The sequence below is a fragment of the Bactrocera dorsalis genome, chromosome 6, assembly GCF_023373825.1.
Source record: "Bactrocera dorsalis isolate Fly_Bdor chromosome 6, ASM2337382v1, whole genome shotgun sequence".
NCBI classification, from domain to species: domain Eukaryota; kingdom Metazoa; phylum Arthropoda; class Insecta; order Diptera; family Tephritidae; genus Bactrocera; species Bactrocera dorsalis.
This window is the reverse complement of record NC_064308.1, coordinates 13,070,319-13,084,362: the sequence shown is the minus strand read 5'-3', so window position 1 is coordinate 13,084,362 and position 14,044 is coordinate 13,070,319. Positions and strand designations below refer to the sequence as shown.

The 14,044-nt window shown below is 36.3% G+C and overlaps 1 protein-coding gene and 1 pseudogene across 14 annotated transcripts in view; one reads left to right on the top strand and one right to left on the bottom strand.

Moving 5' to 3' along the window:
• Window positions 1-1,091: 1,091 nt before the first annotated feature.
• The window catches only part of LOC105227165 (paired box protein Pax-5), a 199,033-nt gene continuing 186,080 nt past the window's right edge, over window positions 1,092-14,044 (bottom strand). For 13 of the 14 annotated variants that reach the window (XM_049459614.1, XM_049459617.1, XM_049459628.1 and 10 more), the window contains 2 exons: window positions 12,068-12,178; window positions 1,092-11,750 (listed from right to left, as the gene is read on the bottom strand). In XM_049459614.1, coding sequence (XP_049315571.1) covers window positions 11,584-11,750; window positions 12,068-12,178 — 278 coding nt within the window. In that variant the 3' untranslated portion in view covers window positions 1,092-11,583. The remainder of the gene's footprint in view (window positions 11,751-12,067; window positions 12,179-14,044) is intronic. The other variant, XM_049459616.1, reaches the window with a different exon arrangement.
• On the top strand, window positions 5,377-9,267 carry LOC125779668 (uncharacterized; annotated as a pseudogene).

The window sequence follows — 14,044 nt, the reverse complement described above, 5'->3', positions numbered from 1 at the left end:
TTCCAGTTTGCGATTCCGAAAGAAAAGCAAGTGTTTCGTGCATTTATTGTTACACATACAAACCGAAGTGGGATTGTGGTGTCCGCAAGGTCCATGAACCATATTGGTGTTCATCACTTCGTTTAATACTGGATCTTTCTCTGCATCACGAATTGGTGGAACCACTATCCACCATCCAAAGAAGAACATCGTAACTGTTGTTTGAAAAGTCGTGCTGTGACAACGTGACAATCGCTTGCTGATTGACCACGATGAATAATTACACACGTATGTCATCGCATCCTGGGAGTACTCGTTCATGTGCCTTGGCGTTGATGGCAAAAATAACACCGACCGATATTAGCGGGACCTCTTCGTGGCTTCGTAACAAATTTCAACCTGTAATTGATCACTTCGTTTGAAACACACAAAAAGTTTTCACTGAATAATTTTCAAATTTTTTTTTTAATAACCGGAATAAAAGAGCAAGCGATCGAAATTGAACGATTCAAATAATTTATATATCAAAATATTGAAAAACAAAAGAAAAATGAATTGTATGAAAAAAGTCAATTTTTGGAAATTTCCAATTTTTCGACTTTTTCTTATTAAAAGTATTCTTTTTATTTCTGAACCTTTCCAGATCCACAGCGAACAACTTCTGAAAATTTCATGAAGATTGGTTTCGCCGTTCTCGAGCCTTAGCGTTACTAACAAACAAACATTCATTTTTACTTACATATGTATGTACATATATACAAAATAAAACGTTTGTATGGGAAAAAGAAAAGGACTGTTAGGCGTTTTCCGGCAACTTTCGTAACTTTTACATAAGAACCTTCTCCTAATAATAACAAATACAACAAGAAGATATTTAGTGAAATCGGTCCAGCCATTCACGCGTGATGCCGTGACAACGGAAAACGGGTTTCATTTTTATATGTATAGATATAGTTGTCATTGAAAGAATATAGCAATTAGGTTTCACTGAACTTAGTTATTCCTTACTTGTTGAATACAATAACTCCTGAAAATATTTCTCCGGCTTTGATTGCTACATTACATTTCAAGGTTAAATCTGAAATAAGATTTAAACAATAACTTACAATGGATACTTTTCATTGAAATATTATTTATTGTTTCTTTGTGTCTTCGCTTTTCAGGTTTTATACAAATTGGGCTGCAGATTATTTAAATAAAAATATAGTTGTACATAAATATATAGTATAATATGAAAAGTTGTAAATATTCTGCTATTCATAAAATAATTATAATTAAATTTTTTACTGCTGCTCATTTGATTAAACTGTTTTAAAAGTGTTTACAATATATAATCTCAGATACAATATTAAAATTACTTATAGATTTATGATATAAGTACTGATGCTTGTGATCACTAATTTACATCCTCGACACATAAAAGTTTCATACATCTTTGCAATATTTATTTTATTATTAAAATAAACATACGTCCACAAATCACATAAAATGCAAGTTCCACTTCTACTAAAAAATATTGATTTATATAAAACTGGACAATTTTTTGGTTTCAAAAGCATCTTTGTCTTCAAAATTACTGTTAATCAACATATTTAATAATACTGTATTTTTTATTAAGTTATACATAAGTACAAAAAATTGATTCGATTGATTGTTATACATATTTTCACATAATCATTAAAATAATACCTATTGACTATGTGTTAAAGAGGTCACTCAAAGCTAACTAAATTTGTGATTTGTTATGCACTTCCTACATATGTATTTCTTTATTATTTATTTACTATATATAATAAATAAATATATTTCTTTGTCTTGTTTTTATTATTCTAATTCATTGTTTATCTCATATAAATTTATCTGATCATATACTCGTAATTTATCCAAATTTACATCTACAAGAAACTACTTACGATATAATGTCTTATTACTGCTTATGTTTTATTAAAAAATCTTTGTATTTAATGCTTGGTTAAGCCCAGAAAAATATATACAAGTATATTGCATATATTCTCTTATTAAGCTGACAAATGGTAAGTACAGTTATTATTTTATGTGTTGGCTATTATATTGGAGCTCAGAACTTTCTATTGAGAGTGATGTTTACGGATACTAAAAATTGAGCAGTGCTCATTATTTCAAATGAATTATATTTACTTAAAATGACTTGCTTAAATGGATCGTAGTACTCAATGCTACGACATTCTTCGTAAATAACATATTAGTACAAATTTTATATTTCGCGACTGAAATTTCTACGCTCATCATTGGATTTTTGGTGTTATTTTTATATTTGAGAAAATACCCGTTATCGATACTTCTCACACTAATCATTACCATGAGAAAAACTATGACTAGCTTGTAACTATATCCAGTCAAAATTATTACAATTTTCAATTGTTTAGCTTAAACCTACGAACGTTGATCTTTTCGATTTATATATTTATTATACATAAGTGACAGAAATGAAGAATAGTATTTCTTACTTTTATGACATTAATCCAATAAATATTTTTATACTCTCGTAACATGTTTCTACAAAGTATAATAGTTTTAGTCAAAATCCTGGTGAATGTTTGTCTGTGCGTACACCCGAGATGGTACAAAAAAGAACCGGTCACAAAATTGGACTTTTGGTGTGGCTCCACTCACCTTTAGGGGAAATCCAATATCTAAATAACTAATAGACCAATTTAAACCAAAGCCTTATATATTGGTCAATATGCGACGTATCCCATTTAAAGTCACAAAATAATAGTATGTCGTTAAGTCAAATATGGACTAATGGCTCAATACTAAATTAGCCTTCATATCTTATATACTTGTATAAAAATGAAACACTAACTCGTTCTGTGCCCGCATAACGCCCGAACAGCAGCGCGGAAAAACTTAAAAATTTGCACAGGTATTATTTTGAGGATGGACACATTTTATATTTTTATGTTAAAAGTGAAAACAATTCATACATATAAAAATATTGGGTTGTCAAAAAAGTCTTGCGATACTTTCGCTAGTTGGCGCTGAAAGCGCGTAGGTCTAGTTTTTTCTAGTTTTTCGTGTCTTTTAAGTCGTTCGTGAGTTATAGCGTCGCAAACATGGAGCAAAATAAAGAGAAAATACGGCATATTTTACAGTACTACTACGATAAAGGCAAAAATGCATCTCAAGCCGCCAATAAAATTTGTGCAGTTTATGGACCCGATACAGTTTCCATTTCCACCGCACAACGATGGTTTCAACGTTTTCGTTCTGGTGTAGAGATGGTCGAAGATGCGCCACGCTCCGGAAGGCCTGTCGTCGAAAATTGCGAGAAAATCGCCGAATTGGTCGAAAGAGACCGGCATAGTAGTCATCAAACCGTTATAAACCATTTGAAGAAGCTTGGAGTCACTAGAAGTAAGATGTATGGGTGCCACACGAATTGATTCAATAAAAAATACCGCAAGACTTTTTTGACAACCCAATATATTTCAGATCAAGTATGTGTCCAGTTTTCATGTAAGAATCATTTGAATATTTCTTTACTTCCAAAAAAAAAATATCACCACACAGTTACTCGTACGGCCAGGGTTCAGCAATTTTGGTTAACATACATATATAAATATGTTTATGGATTATACTGATTGTTGTTAATGAAGAAAACGTTTTTTTTTTGGACACACCATTTAAAATCATGGTATTAATAATAACACAACAGAAAATCGTCTAAGCAGATGCATCGTCAGGTATTGCGGCTACTTTGTTAAATGATCGGCGAAGGACGCACAAACAAAATATGTTACATAACAAAAGATAGCGGAATAGCAACAGTGATGAAAAAAGTTCAACCATAATTTCAGATGAGTGCATGATATGCTCGACAACAACAAGTTAATAACAGAGTTTCAAACGAAAATGTGTGAAATCTTTCAACAAATTTCCTTAGCTCTCGTGGTAATTATCTTTATAAAATTACATGGGGAGTATCCCAGTATACTTGAGTAATAGCAAAAGTTAAGGCAACCAGTCCAGACTCAAATACATCCGATACAATGATCTCTCACTTTTCAGCTAACTTTAAACCGTTTAAAATTGGTCAACAAATGAGTTAGTTCAATGATATGAAATGGATATGTTTTCCTAAGCATTATGAGGTTTAGCGCTAAATATGAATGAAATTGGTCTAGATCGTTTCTCTTGTCGACCTTTTCCTCAACTGATTTAGCTACTTTGGTTGTGTATATATCACATGCATATCATTTGAGTTGATTACATTGATTTTAATATAAATCCTAGGACATGAAACAAGTATAGAAATGAAGATAAGTGAGTCCAATGCTTATAATATAAGTTAATAAGACACATAGTATGATTACAATACTTCCTTCGAAACATTTTTTAAGTTAAAGTTTTGTCAATACCTGATAATACTTAATCGGCTTTGAGCCTTGCATATAACGAGAGTATAAAATGTTCGGTTACACCCGATCTAAGACCTTCCTTACTTTTTACTTAATACTTTTTCGAGTTCCAGAGTATCAAATTATTACATTTCATGTATAAGTTATTAACTTCGGTTTTGTCAAATCGATAATATCTTTGAAAATAATAAAATAATCGTCCATTATTAGCTACGTTTAGGTTACTCGCAAACGCATTCGAGTAATTTCATTACATGCTTAACATAAAAAATATAAAGAAAATTCCTCCGAAATATAATTTGATGTTGTTTCGGCATAAAATGCTCTCAAATCGTTAGGGGTATAAAAAAAAAGTTTCCTTCGTGCTTGTTCATTTGAGGAAACTTGCACCCGAGAGAGCGATAAGGAAAAACTGTAATTTAGGCGTTCACTGCTACCTAATACGTTATTCTTTTCCCACGACAGCCGGTTCTACGCACCGGAATTGACCCGGATTTTATCCGGCCAAGAGCTGTTTTTTCGGCGATCTGTTTGTGTTAATCTAAGTTTGTCGTCATTAGAGCAATGCTTTGCAGCAGGGTTGCTCCGTATCCTCCGGACTCGTGCTGGCATTGAGTCCAACCCGGGCCCGGAGGAATTTTTCTGCTGCGTCTGCGCTAAAAGACTCCATCTAAACTCCACCTCGATCTGGTATAACACATGCAATGGATGGACATGCAAGACCTGCTCAGCCTTAACACACATAGGGAGTAGACAACGAGTTACGTAGCCCCATGTTGCCAACGCAATACTGCGACAATAGCACGGCTGTGCAATTTTCAATTTCGCACGCTGCGCCGCCACGCACTCCAATTGGCCAACAGAGAACCTCCACGGTCCCCAGGAGTTCAAACAGGTAACATAGCTCCCACTTTGCCAACCGCCACTGCGGGTTCTACAGCTGCAACAAACACCACCTACACTCCACTCCCTCATCCCCAGGATCACCCACGGAGACATGCGAAAAGCCCGCATACTTCAATTCAATTGCGATGAACGCCAGCGTAAGATCAAGAAGATAGTTGAATTTGTGGACCGGGAACGCGTATCGATGGTTTTGGTCCAAGAAACCAAGCTAAACAGCCACTCAGATCTTTGGAGTTGTGCCAGTTTCAACGTCTTACATAAGGATCGCGAGCGAGATTATAGTGAAGGCTTAGCCTTCATATTGCACAACACCGTGCTGTATAGTCTAATCGATGTAGACATTGACCGCAGGGTACTACCCTAAAATGTTAGGGTATAGCCATCCGGTCAGGCGATGTAGAACTCGAAATATTTAATATATGTATACATATCTCCCCAGTTACAAATTGCCCTTCAGAATATGACCCGAATATAGGTGCGCTACTTCGTGGTGAAAACCGTCTGGTATTAGGCGACTTTAGCGCGCACCACCATCTTTGGCATTCCTGCCTGTCAAACGATCGTAGGGGGATGGAGCTGGCGGAACAGATTGACGATTCGATATTCTGCACAATGAACTACAAGAGTTATGGGCACCTGGCGACCTATGCTAACTCTCGCATCATCTGCCCATAATTATCTCAATCGAGAAACCTTTCGATTTTGTTTCTGTGGACAACCGTACCTTCGTTAACTTTAACAACGCTAACTGGGTCGGCTTCACAGAATTTACTGAGAGCACCTTTAACGCTCTGCTCATTCCTACGGACGTTGGCGAACGTCGATTACGCAAGGTGATCTCAGCAGCTACCGCTCGCTTCATCCCAGCTGGACGAATAGCGGAAATCCGCCCCAGCTTCCCAGCCGAAGTAGCCGTTTTAGCTAACGAGCGCGACACCTTACGCCATGCCGATCTCGGGGATCACCGAATAAGGGATCTCAATTTGAAGATTCGGCGATTGGTAAACCAGCGGACGAAATGGATAGAGCACCTGAAGTCCTGCAACCTCTCCACCGGTGTGAGTAAGCTTTGGCTTACTGTCAGGGCTTTGTCTAACCCGAAGAGATATGATGACCGAGTTGAAGTTCAATTCAAAGGCCATGCCTCTTCGGACCCCAAAAAGTGCGCGAGCTATTTCAGCCTGCAGTTTACTCTGCATCCTTCGGTAGATAAAGCCAAGCGATGCGTTAACCGACGGCTGCGCAAAATGCCAAACGACCACTTATTTTCACCGATGAGGAGGTTCAAAATGTCATCAACAAAGCAAAATCATCCAAATCCATGGGCCTGATGGAATCAACATGCTTGTGCTAAAGCATCTAAGCTCGACGAGAGTTAGCTATCTAACCAAGGTCTTCTACCTGCCGCTGAACCTCTCTTCAAATGTGTGGAAAATCGGAAGAGTCCTTCCACTACTGAAACTTGGGAAACCCGCCAACAAAGGGGAGTCCTATCGCCCGATATCTCTCCTCTCACCAGTAGTGAAGACACTTGAGGCCTTGCTACTCCCGACCTTCACCCACCACCTGAGCCTAGCCAGCCACCAGCATGGATTCCGAAAAGTGCACAGAACCACCACACTACTTAGCGTCATAAACGCTCAGAAAGTTCGCGGCCTCAACCAGAAACCACACTGTGAGAGAACGATTCTCATAGCGTTGGACTTGTCAAAAGTCTTTGACACTGCTAATCACACAATGTTACTGCAGGACATCGAAAAAACTACGCTCCCCCTAGGACTGAAGAGGGGATCATGAACTACCTGAGCGGTCGACAGTCATCCGTACTATTTCGAGGAGAAACATCTAAGCTAAGAAGAATTAAACAGGGGGTTCCGCAGGGTGGTGTCCTTTTCCCGCTACTGTTTAACTTCTATATTTCGAAACTCCCACAGCCACCAGAGAGAGTTTCCATAACGTCGTATGGTGATGATTGCACTATATTGACGTCGGGCAATGGAATCGATGGCATGTGTTCAAAAGTAAACAGCTATCTCTCCGACCTTTCTCGTTTTTCTCTGCATGGAACCTAACACATTACCCTACCAAGTCTACAGCAACCATATTTACGAACTGGACGAAGCAGTATAGAATTCAGCTTAACTTTGCAGTCGATGGCGTCAAGATTCCGACTGTCAATAGTCTTAAGAGTTTAGGTGTAATATTTGATAGTCTATGCTCCTTCACTCCTCATACAACAAAATCAACAAGTCGCTAGCCGGAAGCACATGGGGAAAAGACAAAGAAACGTTGTGGGCAACTTAAAAGACAATCGGCCGGCCGGTCCACAATTACGCCGCACCAATAAGATCGCCTGGTACGCCGATGGAGAAACTTCAGACCTGCCAGAACACTGCACTCCAGACCACGACAGGATGGCTCTTGATGTCTCCCGTCGAACATCTACACAGTGAGATGGTTATGCTCTCAGTTAAGGAGCATTACGAACTCCTCTACAAGCAGTTCCTCCTAGGAACATCAATAGGTCTTTCCTAAATTACGTCGGCGACATCGAACAGTACGCCAACCGGACTTCGGACACAACTAACTTCCGACAGGTACTGACCGCCATGAAGAGCTCGAGTTGTCGCGAGAAACGCAAGTGATCCTTGCGCAGCTTCGTTCTGGATACTGTAGTAGGTTAAACTCCTTCTTGTCCAGAATAGATCCCGACATATCCAATATGTCCTGCGTGCAATGAGTCTCCGCATGACACTGACCACCACTTTGCATGCCCTGAAAACCCCGCCAACCCCCCACATCTAACACCCTTTGGTCCGACCCCTGACCGCACGTTTCCTGGGCCTACCGCTAGATGATGTCGACGACAAACTAGATAACCCTTATCATCCCAACGGGGACTGATAACCGTTAGAACAACAACAACAACAACGCCATTCATTTTATACTCTTGCAACCAGTTGGTACAGAGTATTACAGTTTTGTTTACCTAACGGTTGTACGAGTACGTATCATTTCAAACTAAATATAAGTGATCAGGACGACGAGAAATCCGTTGAAATCCTGTCTATCTACCCGTCCGTCCGTGTAAGCTGTAACTTGAGTTAAAATTTAGATATTCCGATGAAACTTTGTTTAATGTTCCTTAAAACAAAAAAAAAAGATACGACTTCGAAGATAGTCGTAATCGGACCACTGCCATGAGCAGAAATCGCCATTAACCAACATATATAGTAAAGCACCATAACTAAGCACGATCCCTTCCTTACTTGTTCATTGTAAATTCTTCGATTGGCTGCAATTGCACCCAATTTCTGAAAAAGGTTTACAATATAATATTCGGAACTATAAATTTTGTCATATATTTTTTGTATGGAATATGCAAACATGTTTACAAATGAGCATAACGTAACGGAAATATTTTTTAAAATGACAAAAAACCTACCTACCTACAAGAAAAAGATACGAAGGGGAATGCAGAAAGTTGCCCGACCCGAATTGCCTACGTGAACTGACTAGGCAACATAAAAAAGAAAAATTTACGACTGATGTGCTATGAGGTTTTAGCAACCCAAAATTAGAAAGAAATAACCTCTAAGGTCACAGTCGGAAAATGACTCTAATATCGGTATTCTGCTTGTCACGATTGCCTCATGTCTCTAATTGTCACAATCGTAATTACTTAATTACTTCGCCAGCAAGGATAAAGCTTATAAGAGAACACTCTGACGGAGCTTTTAAATTGTTTTTTGGTTGATTCGGGATATCCATTGGAGCCATGGCTTCTTACACCGGTGACAAATCCTAAATTACGATTGTGATAATTAGAGACTTGAGACAAACGTGACAAGCAAAATACCGATATAAATTAGTGTAATGCGCTGAAAGATTTCCACGTGTTACGAGGTATGTTCGTTTGTATAACTTGTGATGTAATTGTGCTATATTGATTATTCATACTTAGGGCATAGAATTGAACTAAAGCCGGGATATTTGAAATAAAAGACTGATTCACTAAAAGGTTAAAGGGCACCACATGACTACACTGTTATAATATAAGTACATAAGTAAAATTAATCAGGGAAGGAAGATATATTTAGGAGGATAATTAGATTTTGTTCACATATCACTATTGAACTCAAGCAATTACTTTTTTTTAAATGACAAAAAGACAAATCCCAAAAAAATATCCAAAAAATCCCTGTAAAATAGGTATTTGAATGAAACTTAAAAGCAAACTCTCCATTTATCTGTCCGTTATTAAACACCTATCTGCTTTGGGAACCCCATCCATTTAATTTTACCATAAAAATGTTAGACAACACTTAAGACTGCATTAGGAGACTATAATTATTCAAATGACTTTTGGTATCAAAAACAAAAGAAGTAAACCAATGACTTCGCCAACCACCATTTATGACAGGGTTTGTCCGTAAAACAATGATGACTGATTTTCTTCCGCCGCGACTGTACTTCGGAGCGTGTGCGCACCGACTGGATTCGATAGACCGCGTTCCTAATTAACGAACGAATGAATGTATCCGAGCACCTGGAGAGTCAGGACAAAATTTTCGCTCGACGTGTTTCTTTAGCCCAGATGTGGTCCCTTTTACTTTTTTGTTTCCTTGCCTGAAAACGCCGATGAAAGGGGATCCAAGCAGCACCTCGACTCTCAAGGCTAGAATGAGAATGCCTTCCGTGACGCCTTCAATGCTTGGAAATCGCGCTGTCAGAGCTGCATTGACGCAGAGGGAGCCTTTTAAAAAGTTTTTAAAGAATTGAAATGATTGGTTCAATAAATATTTTAAAATCGACTCAGTCCTATTACTTTCCGAACAAAACCCTGTAATATTTATATTACTGAATCCTTGGCCGTATTCTTATCATTTTAAGTCAGTGGTCGGCTAAGAAAAGCCAAAATAATATATATACAAATGTGCGAACGAAAGTAGAGCCAGCTCTAGAGAACTCTTCTTTTTTATTATCTTTAAATTATCAAAACGAGAGCATTTATCTGGGTCAAACCACGTAAAGTCGTCCATGAAAATTTCGAAAAATCACCGATTTAGAAAATTAGCAGTTCATTAGGAAGAGGACCAGACGCATACTCCATGATATAAATATTTCGTCAAAATTCTTTTTTTGTTAAAGTTATTAAAGGTTGAAATTAAGAGGACGATAAAATTGTAGAATTATTTTCCAAAACTACTGGAGATAAATCGATGAAATTTTGTGAAGTCAAAGAAAACTGTTCGTGCTACATTCTAGACATTTTTTACGATCCATTTATTTGAATAATAATATTTTACGTAAGTTTTTGTTAAACAATTGAAATTTTAAAGTAGGTGACACATCGCCGAATATATCCACCTTTAATAATCTGCAAAAAAAATTGTGTTCATTCATACTATTCCAAAGAAATTGAATTTTTTGTTCCCCTACTGCTCTTAAAATATATTGCACATCGATCGTTGCGCAATGCGCTTTTGCTTTGTCGGGAGGTTACTTGCGCTAATCAACTGCTAATTTTCAAAATCGGTTATATTGCGATTTCATGGACCACTTGACGTGGTTTGACCCATCTTCACATATTTTTTCGCGTAAGGTATAATATATTTGCCCAACATCACAGTTTTGTGTAGTGTTGTTTCGTGCTGTGTTAATAATGACGATAGATAGTACGAGTACTAATGCGAAGAGTGCTAGGCATAATTGTGCTATGAAATGTTGAATTACTTATACTAATTTATATTAAAAAGATGTTTGGTATTTGTACGAAAGTTTACAACTGACCGTTTAAGCACACTCGGCAATGACAGCTTACGTAATAAACGGTTCGGTAGAAATAATTTTTGTGGAATTCAGTAACACTACTTCAAGGACACTCTGTACTGATGTTAGCATTTAGCATTAAATACATTTGCTCATGATAAAGTTTAATTATATGAAATTACCTCCTTCTTAACGAGCATTTGAGTAAAAATAGACGCAGTAAAGTTAGCAGCTGCCGTTTATATTAGTAAGTGAGCTTCTAGTTTATTTAGAGGAAGTTCTATGCTTCACTTTCATTTTATTTCAAGATACTATCTATATTTGACATTGCCGAAGGAAATATTCGATTTTAAGTCATCTTAATATATTTGCGAGGATTCAAAAATACAACAGGATAAAGTTAAATTCCTGGTTGTATTTCGAAAGTGCCTGCTATAATCTTAAATATAAGTTAAATATTGGTATTATTGCAACAATTCTTAATTTCGATTATATGTGTGGTATTTTGTTTTGTATTTTTAAACTACTATACCAAAAATATGTCTGATGTTTCCGATTTCGTGCAGGCACTTCCAGTCGGTGATGCAGCAGACGCCAAAGAGTTGGCGCGGGTGGCTGCCAAAGGTGATCGCATATCCTGATTTAATGCGCCTGTTGTTTGACTTTGACTCCCATCATAGTAGTAAGAAGAATCTTTTGGAAGTGAAAGAAGTAGTGAATAGAAATATAATTTTAATGCTTCAAATATTATTTGCGATTAATACGAGTTTTTTAAGGAATACAAACGTAGAAATCTATTATATTTTCAAGTATTTTCTTACACAATTCGATACTGACATCAGTTTGGATTTTTATTTTATTTTTCACATTGAGCAAAATCTTTCTAACGCTCATTGAACTAATAGTTCGATGAAGTAGTTGAAAATTCTTATGGTATAATTCTGAAGATTTGTTGTTAGATAAAGTTTAACTATTTTAAACATTAAATAGTTTACATTTATTAAACTTACTTAATAGACCAGTGCCTGCTGTATATCCATAAGACCCATACGCGGATCCATACTGAGAATATGCCGGATTGTAGGTGTAGTCTGTGGTAGGCACAACGGACCCGCAAGCTGCTATAAAAAAAGAATATACTGATGAAGAGAAATATTAATTCCGTTTCACTTTCTTATATTTAAATCCAACTTCTCTCTTACACCGTAGCACACAAATTAAATGAATAGTACTAAGTGAAATTTGAGTATCTAAGCGATTATAATCAAATCGTTTTGTGCAAAATCAAGGTGGGATACATACTATTAGAGGACAGGAAGCCAAACAACCATAAAAATCGTGTATGCGCGAAATGTTCAAGAGATCAATCTGAGCCAGTGATTTTTTAGGTCAAGTGTATTTTTTCGGGATTATAAAATTTTCTTCGTTATCTTTAAGATATCCAAATGAAATTAAACGCATTGGTGCATTTTGTTGTTCTATTGATCACTTGTCAGAATCGGCCAGATCGGACAACTATGTCACATATCTCCTATACAACCTATTATTCCGTTATTTTATTTTCCGGTATCCTGCTTTTAATTAAAAAGCTAATAGCACATATTTGCGAAACTTTTTTCTAATAACAAGGTCAGTGAAAATAAAGATTCTTGCTTGCAATAACCTCTATTTTCTTTATTCGTTTGCTCGAAACCTGTTTTAGACACATATTCTCTCAGGCAAAGTTGTTCAGAATAATCCGTTGAACATTTTCCGCTTACGCGATCGACTACATATACTTAGCTTGGAGTGTTGTTCGTAGAATTATGTTCTGGATATACATATGCATCCACAAATTTACGATAAATATTTTGCTTAAATAGTTTATTTTAACTTAACAAAAGAATGACGACGTAAAGTGCAAAACATACAGGGGTTGTTTTTACCGCAGCGTCGCTTTGAAAGTGGGAGTAAAGTAAATATTTTTGATTATAGTAGTTCTGTCGTGCCTCAATTTCTACTTCTTTATTACTATTTTATAATATTTTTTAAAGACTTAAGTATTATTATTTTTAGGCTTGATTACTTTCTGTCATGGATTTTTTATTTAGATTAGAAGGTAAATTGCGCAAGTCTTGTTAATAAAAAGTGATGTTAAGATTTTTTCGATTTATTTAACTATTTTCTTAATTTAAATGGAATAATAAGCTCCTGATTTTACTTAATTATTAGCATTACTTTGGTTAGCATTGTTAGCATGTTGACATGTCTTTCTGTCATAGAGGTTAAATAGTAATTATTAGTGCTATGCAGTGTGGGATTGTGGTAAATTCTTTTGTTTTTGAAATCAATACATAACAATATGTCTATAATATAAAGGTAATTAAATGGATAAATTCGCTTTTAAAAGTAATAGTAGGATCCAGTCGTGGCCTTGTTTTAAAATGTACTCCAAAGGGTCTTAAGATATAATATGTCCAACTTTGTATTATAAAATACTATTTTTGTACTTATAAATACTTGCACAATAGTAAACATTATATTGTTATTATTAATATTAATTTTATTAAACATACATATATATACGTAGGTTGCTTAGTTTATTTTATTCGCACGAAAATAAAGAAGTATTTCGACGCCAAGTCAGCACTTTACCGTGATTTACTCATCAAATTCATGTTTTCAGTGATCAAAAATGAAATATATTAGGCAATGTATGAGAGCTCGAATTGCCATGGTTTAGAGAATCTGTTTTCGTTGGTTGGTTTTCCTGATTTCTTGAGAGACAAATGGCAGCAAATGGTTGTGTACCACTCAGACTTTACTCTTCTGTATAGTTTTAGAGGTAGGGTTACGACATGTTCAGTTTAAAAAAAAAAAACTGGCAACCATTTGCTTGGAGATGCTTCGTGCGCGAACAGCTTTTTCTGATTCGGCTCATTTTGAAATATCCATACAGTAGACTACTGTTAACTTTCGGGCTCATTCGCATAAATTCACGGTTCACC